The sequence below is a fragment of the Canis aureus genome, chromosome 3, assembly GCF_053574225.1.
Source record: "Canis aureus isolate CA01 chromosome 3, VMU_Caureus_v.1.0, whole genome shotgun sequence".
NCBI classification, from domain to species: Eukaryota; Metazoa; Chordata; class Mammalia; order Carnivora; family Canidae; genus Canis; species Canis aureus.
Window position 1 is genome coordinate 21991035 of NC_135613.1, and position 10058 is coordinate 22001092.

Below are 10058 nucleotides of genomic sequence, written 5' to 3' on the forward strand. Positions count from 1 at the left end.
CTTAGGTGGGGACCTGAGTATGCCTGGCCCCTCCTGGGTAGTGGACCCAGATGGCCACAGCAGGAGGGGAGTGGATGTGCACACACAGCCTTGGGTTGCCATGGACACGGCCCCAGGCCTGTGGGATGAATGATTCCCTGCAGAGAGATCATGTCCGTTCAGGCCACCTCAGCCTCATCACTTGGGGTCCAAAGGAAGCCTGGCATCTGCCTCCTGCCGTCTCCACCCTCACCCCTCACCAGCCATCCCTATAAAGTGCTAAAATCCTAGGACTAGGGGTTAATGCATGTTTCCACCTGGGATAAAAGGAATCTGGGGTTTTGGGGTGGTCAGGGAGGCCTGCAGGTCTTGGTCTGATGCGTGCTTCTGTACGTGTCACAGAGGGGCCCCCTGTGTGCATCCACTGTAGGATGAGGCTCCTTGCCCAGCCCAACAGTCCTTTCTTGTCCCCAGGATACTACTACGACCTGGACGACTCTTACGATGAGAGTGACGAGGAGGAGGTCAGGGCCCACCTCCGCTGCGTGGCCGAGCAGCCGCCCCTCAAGCTGGACACGTCCTCCGAGGTATCTGGAATCTCGTCCCCGTGTGACAGGTTGTGGGTGGGGCCTCTGGTGCCCCCATCACTTTCTGCTTCTTGGCTTCCCTCCCACTGTCCCGGGCAGCCCCTCATTTGCTAGGAACCCCTGCACCCCTCCATTCCCATTGACTGCAGGTTGTCTGGAAGTGCCGTCAGGGTCTTCCGCGTCTGTGGCCCAGTGTGGAGTTGGCCACAGCTCATGGGCTGCATGGACCCCAGGAGGGAGCCCCTGGGACAGTGGAAGCATGCCACTGCCAGTGGTTTCAAACTCATTTGTTTTCTTTCCCAATCTAGAAGCTAGAGTTTTTGCAACTTTTTGGCTTGACCACCCAACAGCAGAAGGAGGAGTTGCTGACCCAGAAGCGGAGGAAGCGGCGGCGGATGCTGAGGGAGCGAAGCCCGTCACCCCCGACGATTCAGAACAAGCGGCAGACGCCTTCACCGAGACTGGCACTGTCCACCCGCTACAGTCCTGATGAGATGAACAACAGCCCAAACTTCGAAGAGAAGAAGAAGTTCCTGACCATCTTCAACCTGACTCACATCAGTGCCGAGAAGAGGAAAGGTACAGCCTAGTGTGGGCCTCGTGGGGTCGGGTCACTCTGCGGCCACAAGCTTCTGGAGAAGCAGGGGCCGTGGGCTCCTGGGAATGTTCCATGCCCACACTCCTGGTAGGATCTAAAACCACTTCATCCTGGGGCTCTTTCTATTCCCTCTGGCCCCCAAGGAGGCAGCTACTTTGCTTGCACGGGCCTACCCCAGTATCGCTCCAGCATCGACTTTCTCTCCATCCAAAATGCAAATTCCCCTCCTTGGAGGGCATATCTCTTGTCACATCCTGTGCAGGACTGAAGGCTTGGTGCCATGTGTTCTGTGTGTAAAGCCTGCTTTTGACGGCTGCTCTTGTCACTTGTCAGACCTCCCAGTGCTTCAGGCAGCAAGTGGGGCGACTCCTGGGCGCAGGGTCGCAGTGCACCATCCTGCAGGTAGTGGCTGTTTACTCTTGGCAGGTGCTGCCGTGGCCCACAGAGCTTTGCGTTCTGACAGCAGGAGGCTCGGGGTGGCCTGTGGTGGCCAGGCAGAGCCAGCATATGCTGTGAATGGGACAGCTTGCCCTGGAAGGTGCTTCCAGGTCCATCTGGCCACCAAGGGCCATGTTGGGGCCACCTTTTCAGGCTGGAGTCCATAGCACAGGAGGGGTGGTGCGGTCTGAGCACATTCTCGCCTCCCCTTCCTTGGTCTGGCCCACACCTCACTTAGTGCCAGGAAGTGAGTTCAGGTGAGAACTCCACCTGTCTCGATGCTCATTTCCATGCTTCTAAGTCCAACTTGCTGATACCTAGGTTGTCACTTCTCTGGAAGGAAGTCAGAAGGAAAGCAGAAGTGTTACTGGTCACATACTTGCTTCCACTTACTTCATTAGTGGGGTGTAGCCGTGTGCTTTTCGCCTTTAACCTTAAACTGGAACCTGCGCATTCTCTTAAAGAGGCAGTGACTCATTGATCACTGGCACCTGTCCCTGGGAACAGCCATAATCTTGTTTGTAACAAGCATCTTTTTGCCTGACTTAATTCCTAGAGGAAGCCACCAGTGATGCAGGCACTTCGGTGTCAGTTGGTAACAAGTGCCACCACAACAGGAACTCACAGTGGTGGGCGTCACGGGGGTCTGGTTCCGTTTCAGTAGATGGCAGCCTTGCTGGGACTTGTGCACGTGTGCCAAGAGCTGTAGGGGAGAGGAATGTGCCTGGAAGCAGCCCGTGCTCCCAGAGGTGCTGTGTGGATCTTCACGGTTGTTCCTTTTGTTGGGAGCTTTTGTGTGCCTGAGTCTTTTAAATAAGAATAGTGTCGGAAGTCACCTCTGAAGATCACGGGAACCCATTATTTTGATGTATGCACACAGCTATTTTTGGAATGCATCTAGAATGCTCTGTAGCAAAAGCTGAGCAGAATCTGAGCTAACCCTAAAATGAAAGTTTCTTCCTTTAAACACAGCCTGTTCCCCTTGGTCCTTGCTTTGCTCTTCTTGATTTAAAGGACTTGCACCTGCCAGTGACGGCTTGGGCTAGAAGCCTGCTCCCCTTCCCTCTCAGCAGTGATGCAACTGTGTTGTTAATCTCAGGCTGCTTTTCTCATAGACAAAGAGAAACTTGTTGAAATGCTCCATGCCATGAAGCAGAAGGCACTGTCCGCAGCAGTGGCAGACCCACTCAGGAACTCTCCGAGGGACAGTCCTGCTGTCTCCCTGAGCGGTAAGGCCCAGGGCGGGAAGGACAGCCCCTTCCTCCGCCACCGCCTGGGACTGTCCTGAGGGATGCCCGAGGTCAGAGGCAACCATTCAAGGCCTTCGTCATCAGTCTTTCCTCTTGGAAACCGAATGTGTTTCTCTCTGTGTGTCTGTCTCTGTCTTCCGCACAAAGCTCCCAGCACAGTTGGGGAAAGCTGTGTTCAGGATGGAACAGGAGAGTGGGAAGTCCAGGCTGGGAGCCAATGGGGAGGGTCCCGGTTCCACAGGGCTGTCTGCGGTCGGTTCATGTAGTCACAGCCACCGGCCGGCCACCCCTCTGGAGCCCGTGCCCCAGGTTCCGGCGCCTGCTGCTCCGGCGCTGCTGCTCCTGCCGGCCTCACGTTGACACTCTTCTCCGTCATCTCTTTCTTGCTTGTTCTGCCCTGCAGGCTTCTCCGACACCTGCTTTCACACCTTTCTCTCTCTTGGCTTCGGTTAAACCTCGCTGTGCTTCTGAGCAGGAAATCTTGATGGTCTGGCCCTGTTCTCAGATCCTAACATCGTCTTTCTTATCCAGTTGGGCCATGTAACGTCTACCTTTTAGGTGACCTGAAGTGACTTGCTTCTTCCTTCAGATTCTCTTTCTTCTTAGATGCCTTCCTGGGGCGCCTTTCAAGGATGGACTTGCTGCTGAACATAGCCCCACCTTCCGACCGCACACGCTCACTGGCATTTAATTAAATGGCCCCCTGAGTCTTGGTTCTTTGCACTAGGTCTTTATTAAATGTAAGCTCTAGAGGTCAGGGTCCGCCTGTTCACTTGCCGCTCTTAACATTTTCCTCACTTTCTGTCTCTAAAAGAACCAGCCACGCAGCAAGCCTCTCTGGATATGGAGAAGCCTGTGGGTGTTGCTGCTTCCTTGTCTGACGTCGCAAAGGCCACGGAGCCTGGGAGACCGGAGCAGCTCCGGCCCCAGGAGCTGTCGCGGGTCCAGGAGCCCGCTCCTGCCAGCAGCGAGAAGGCTAGGCTGAACGAGGCCCCTGGGGGCAAGAAGAGCCTGAGCATGCTTCATTACATCCGGGGCCCTGCGCCCAAGGACATTCCCGTGCCACTGTCCCACAGCATCAATGGGAAGAGCAAGCCATGGGAGCCCTTCATGGCGGAAGAGTTTGCACATCAGTTCCATGAGTCTGTGCTGCAGTCCACCCAGAAGGCCCTGCAGAAGCATAAAGGTAATGAGACTGCTAGTCCTTGCCCTGCTCCTGTGTCACTAGAACAGCTGGCTAGTGTTCCTGGAGCACTCAACTGCAGCCAGGAGCTCACTACTTAAACTTCAGTGTGCACAAGGCACCTGACATCGGGCTGAGAATTCTCCATTGCTAGGAGGTGCCAGGTGATGCTAGTGCTACTGGTCTACTGACTGCACTTCAGGAAAAGTTAGCAAGTGATGCCCTCTGAATTAAGTTAGATTTCCTGGTTTTTTGGTTTTGTTGTTGTTACAGATTTTATTTATTTTAAAGAGTATGTGTGTGCGTGAACAAGGGGGAAGGGTAGAAGGAGAAGAAGGAGCAGATTCTCCGCTGAGCAGGGAGCCTGATGCAGGACACCCTGGGATCATCACCTGAGCAGAAGGCAGTCGCTTGACTGATGAGCCACGCGGGCACCTAAAGCCTTTCCTTTTATTAAGGCCAGGTGAGGGGCCCCCAGGCAAAGAGGCTCCATTCTTTCTTTTTTTTTTTTTTTTAAAATTTTTTTTTTTTAAGTTTGTATTTATTTATGATAGTCACAGAGAGAGAGAGAGAGAGAGAGAGAGACAGAGACACAGGCAGAGGGAGAAGCAGGCTCCATGCACCGGGAGCCTGATGTGGGATTCGATCCCGGGTCTCCAGGATCGCGCCCTGGGCCAAAGGCAGGCGCCAAACCGCTGCGCCACCCAGGGATCCCCCTCCATTCTTTCTGTAGCTCATGGATTTCTCAGCATTCTCAAACACACTCACCTGGAAGCCTCCCCACTCTTTGACAGCCAGACCAGCAGGTGTTTGTTCCAACAACCTCGGAGAGAGCTTTGTAACACTTGAGCCCCCAGATCCACTCCCCTCAGACATTTTGGTGGGAATTCCCGAAGGTGGGATATCAGGGTTCGCTTCAACTCATTCTCACTGAATCAAAGGTTGAAACTGACTGGGGAAAGAAAAAAAAGAAAAGAAACTGGAGAGAAAAGAATCTCCCATGATTAAGTAACTACTGAGTATAAAATAAATTTTCATAGGTTCCAGTAGCCAGAAGAAAATAATTGGGTTATCAGGCCAAAGCCATTTTAAACTTGTTTATTACTGCAAACTATAAAAGCTGAAGGGGCAAGTAAGCATCTGTAGACACAACAGCTCTGACACCGTGTCAGCATCTCCCAGGTATGTTAACAACGCCATCAACAGAGACAAAATGATACCAAAAAGCAAAGGATGGTTTTCGCAGTGAAAATCAGGAGCAGTGCTTTATTGGGTGTTTGTCATGAATTTACTTGAAAGAATCCTGTTTTTCAAGGAGAAAATATTTTGACTAGACCAGGTTAAATACTCAGTGCCCTCCTAGACAAGCCTCACAGAGGCTTTTCTGTGGCCCTAGGACACATTTTTCTTGCCTTATTTTACATCAACCCTTTCCAGACACTATACTCAACCACTTCCTTGGGTTTTTTGTTTTGTTTTGTTTTTAAGATGTATTCATCTATTTTAAAGAGCGCATGCACAGGGGTCAGGGGAGAGGGAGAGTGAGACTCCCAGGTAGGCTCCCATGCCCAACACAGAGCCCAACACAGGGCTCATTCCCAAGGACCAGGAGATCCCAACCTGAACCAAAATCAAAAGTTGGATGCTTCACCAACTGTCCTCTACCTAGGTACCCCTTTGTCAGGATTTTAAAGCCATCAAACTCCTACCAATCTGAACTCTGCAAGTCCATTGACTGCGCATGTCCCAGACTGTAGCAGAGGCAGCGTATACTTGTTAGGATATCTCCTGAGGGGCCATGCCATAGGGGCAGCACAGATCCCAACAACAGCTAATGCAGGGTATGCCCAGAGACCACAGGACCTGCACTTCCTGGGAGGGCTGGGGGGACCAGTGTCCACAGAGGGCTGGCTGCAGACCAAGCTCAAGCCTCATTTCCTAGATGCTTGGAGATCAGTGTGGCTGAGACCACACACCTGTTGTGACTGGAGTACATAGAGGGCTGCTGCAGTCTTTATGCCTCTCTGACCTTGCCTTTGGGCACCAGGTTTGACCTCTGAAGGGCACAGGCCTCTCTGAACTCCCTCTAGTCAGCAGACCTGCAGCCACACAGACTCCTACAGGCCCATCACCCACCTGTTCTCTCCCCACAGGGAACGTAGCTGTGCTGTCTGCAGAGCAGAACCACAAAGTTGACACGTCCATCCACTACAACATTCCCGAGCTACAGTCCTCCAGCCGACTCCCTCTGCCCCAGCACAATGGGCAGCAGGAGGCCCCCTCCGGGAGGAAGGGCCCCCTCACACAGGAGATGGACCAGGACTCGGAGGACGACGAGGAAGACGGAGAGGAGGACGAGGACGAACCCCCCAGGCGCAAGTGGCAAGGGATTGAGGCAATTTTTGAAGCTTACCAGGAACATATAGAAGGTACAGTAGGGGCAGAGGGAGGGGCTGAGGGCCATGGGAAACAAAGTTGACTCAACGCATCCATGTGGAATCTCCCTGCCAACCCTGGGGACTCTTGAGTGGTGGCACCGACACTCAGGGCACAGCTAGGTAGTGTTCCTCCAGTACTCTGCCTGTTTTAAGAACTGTCCCTCAGGCTTCTGCAGGTGCCCCAAATTAGAGACCAGAGGCCACAGTTACTGGAAAAATTTAAGTACTGGTTTCTGCCACCACTCAGTGTGACAGCTCAAACCTGGGATGGGCTCTGTGCTGTCTTCTTTCACGCTTCTAAATGTTCTATCCGTCCCGGCTGGTTACACACAAGGGTCCTGAAAAGGGAAGAAGGTTTGTGAATTCAGCTGAGCCCCAAATACTGAGGCCTGGTCATGCCAGAGCCTGCCTCCCCTTTCAGTGCCCCAAGGCTGCCAGCCGTTCCCTTACAGGCTCTGTCACCCTCCTGGGCTAGTGCTTTGTGTAGGGAGGCAAGCCCTCATCGGCCTCTGCACGCCTCTCCCTACCCCCAGCCTAGTGTTTTTGGAGTGAGAGGCAATGGGCAGGGGTCACGAGGCCTGAGTGCTGTCCTTGTGCTTCTAGCACACTGCCTCCTTTCTCTGCCCCTCTGTTTCCTCGAGAGGCATCTAGCTTGGAGGCTGCAGTGCTGGGACTTCTGTGCAGGAGGCCCCTAGACCATGAACCGTCCTTGCTGCACTGAGGCTGCCAGGGTCAGGGCTGCCTCTCCCTGACGCACGTCTGACCATTCACAGAGGAGTTTTCCTTCTGAGCAGGGACTGTGAATACTCATCTACGTTTGATTACGGATTTTTCTAATCATTGCAAATCCTTTGACATAAGTATTTTTTTCCCAAAGGTTTTATTTATTCATTTGACGGAGAGAGTGAGCACACAAGGGAAGCAGCAGAGGGAGAGGGAGAAGCAGGCTCCCCACTGAGCAGGAAGCCCGATGCAGGGCTCCATCCCAGGACTCTGGGATCATGACCCAGTTGGATCATGGAGGCAGATGTTTAACCTACTGAGCCATCCAGGTGCCCCTGAAATAAGCACTTTAAAACAGACTCACAAAAGGAATGCCTGTGTAGGCACAAACAGCGAGCATATCTGCTCCTGCATTTTGCTTCCTCCTCCGTGAGGAACCCTGTTTGGAATTGCTCGCTCCTTACATGTTGTTTTTAAGTGCATACATATGTATCCAGGACCAATGTAGAGCATTTCTTGTTTTTTTGGTGCCTTTTTGGGAATCCTTCCCTGCCCCAAGGATGTGATGATTCTCTCCATTTTCTTCTAAAATTCTTAAGTCCTGCTTTTATGTCTAGAATTGATTTCTGTGCATGGATGAAGGTAGAAATTAACTTCGTCTTTGGAACTTTCAATTTGTGCAGCCAATTACCCTGGTGATTTATGGGGTGCCGTCTATGCCCCTACCTGTGCCCGGGGTGAGCTGTGGCACCCTCCTCTGCCCAGCTGCCCCTGCACCACCCTGTGGATGCTCTAGGGCTGCCGAGCTCTGCTGAAGAGTGTGCTCATATCTGTGCTTCTCTGGCAGCTCCACTGTTTTTGGGCCTTAGGGTTACCCCATGGATTTTAGGATCATCTGTTCCACCCAAAAAATCATTTGGAATTTGTAGTTGCATTGATTTACAGATATGGAGAGAATTAATGTTTTTGATAGCAATGTTACTGCCTTTATGATTAAATTGCATTAAACTGGGGCACCCCAGGTGGCTGTGTTGGTTAAGCTTCTTCCTTCAGCTTAGGTCATGATCCTGGGATCAAGCCCCACATCGGGCTCCATGCTCAGTGGGGGGTCTGCTTCTCCCTCTCCCTCTGCCCCTCCCCTCCTGCCTTCTGTCTGAAATAAATAAAATCTTTAAAAAGTTTTTTTTTTTTTTTTTTTTTTTTATTTATTCACGAGAGACCCACAGAGAGAGGGAGGCAGAGACACAGGCAGAGAGAGAAGCAGGCTCCATGCAGGGAGCCCGATGTGAGACTCGATCCTGGGACTCCAGGATCACGCCCTGAGCTGAAGGCAGACATTCAACTGCTGAGCCACCCACACGTCCCTTTAGAAATAGTTTAATGCAATTTTTTACTGTTTTGTTTTTGCCATGAGTAACATCCCTTATTAGACTCAGTTTTAGGTAGCAGCTAGGTTATCATGGCTTTTTTAGTTTTTTTTTCCCTTGTTATATATGATCATAGATGTTCAGACATTCTGTAAATCAAGCTTAGTTCTTTTGAGTTTTTACTTTTTTGTCCTGCTGCCATACCTAGGACCTCTGGGCTGTTGAATAGAGCACTGGCACTAACGGAGCTTTTTTCTGGTTTCTGAAACGGGGAAGAAATAAAGGTTCTCGTTTGCTGCCGCATTGATGGCATAGGATTGGCAGGGTTCATGTGGTGCCTAGGCCCCATGGAGGTGACCACCTTCTTTTTTTTTGCCTTTGGTGTTTTCTGATGTTGCTTGTTCCTTGCTGAATTTGTTAGCACTTTTAACATTTTTAATCTGTGTCCTGAAGTGGTAGAAGATGGATTTATTGCACTGCATTATTCTATCTCAGTTGTTCTATAAGTTCAGTCAGCTAGCCTTTCCTGTCTTTAATTCCTTTTGTTAAACTACTACCAAAAAAAATGTTTATTTCTCATTCCCATAAAGTCCATCACAGGACTGTGGGATTCTTCAGACAGCTGCCCTCAGGTAGGGGGCTCAGCATTCCAAACTACTTGGAGTTTCTGACCCTTTTTTCTGTATGGGCTTCCATGACTGACATAGGAAAAGCACTAGTCTTACACCAACAAATAAAGGCTCCATCCTGGCTTTTCATTCTTGAAACACTTCAGAGAAAGCAGAGATTTATCCTTGAAAGTTTAAAGTTACTCCTATTAAAACCAGGCTCAGTATCTGGGAAAGGCAGAGATTTTTCTAATTCATGTCCAAATTTACTCTAGCCCCCTTTTATTGAGCAGCTTATTTTATCTTTTCTTTTGAAAAATGGATTTTAAGACCATAAATTTACCCTTAATGACTTCCTAATCTGTAGGTCTTAAATAGCCTTTTGATGCTGGGTCCTTTGTCTTTATGCCACTGGGTTGAATTCCCCTATCTAAGGGGCGAGAGGAGAGCCCGGGCTGCTCTGAAGAGAAGGGCAGCCCTGGCCAGGCCCATGGCCCTTGTGTACAAAACACATACCAACATTGCTTGTCTTTTCAGAGCAAAACCTGGAGCGGCAGGTGCTGCAGACACAGTGCAGACGGCTGGAGGCCCAGCACTACAGCCTCAGCCTCACAGCCGAGCAGCTCTCCCATAGCATGGCGGTGAGTCTAGCGCCCCACACACTAGGAAAGGGAATAATAATCAGTGGAGGGGTGGGGGGGTGCCTTAAAACACCTTATGCATTGTTTAACCTTTCAAGTTTGCATTCATCACCCATACAGACAAGTTTTGAAGGGAACTCGAATGCTGCTCTTAGGAAGCTACGACTTGTAATTGGTAGAGATTGGAGCCAGTTGGTTTTCCAAAATTTAGCTAAGTGGGGAGGTACTGTTAATTGACAGAATATT

The 10058-nt window shown here is 50.9% G+C and overlaps 1 protein-coding gene across 5 annotated transcripts in view; it reads left to right on the forward strand.

Moving 5' to 3' along the window:
• The window catches only part of GSE1 (Gse1 coiled-coil protein), a 413444-nt gene that overhangs the window by 399010 nt on the left and 4376 nt on the right, over positions 1–10058 (forward strand). For 3 of the 5 annotated variants that reach the window (XM_077891056.1, XM_077891057.1, XM_077891060.1), the window contains 6 exons: positions 454–566; positions 875–1145; positions 2718–2831; positions 3667–4038; positions 6189–6464; positions 9709–9812. In XM_077891056.1, coding sequence (XP_077747182.1) covers positions 454–566; positions 875–1145; positions 2718–2831; positions 3667–4038; positions 6189–6464; positions 9709–9812 — 1250 coding nt within the window. The remainder of the gene's footprint in view (positions 1–453; positions 567–874; positions 1146–2717; positions 2832–3666; positions 4039–6188; positions 6465–9708; positions 9813–10058) is intronic. The other 2 variants (XM_077891058.1, XM_077891059.1) reach the window with 2 other exon arrangements.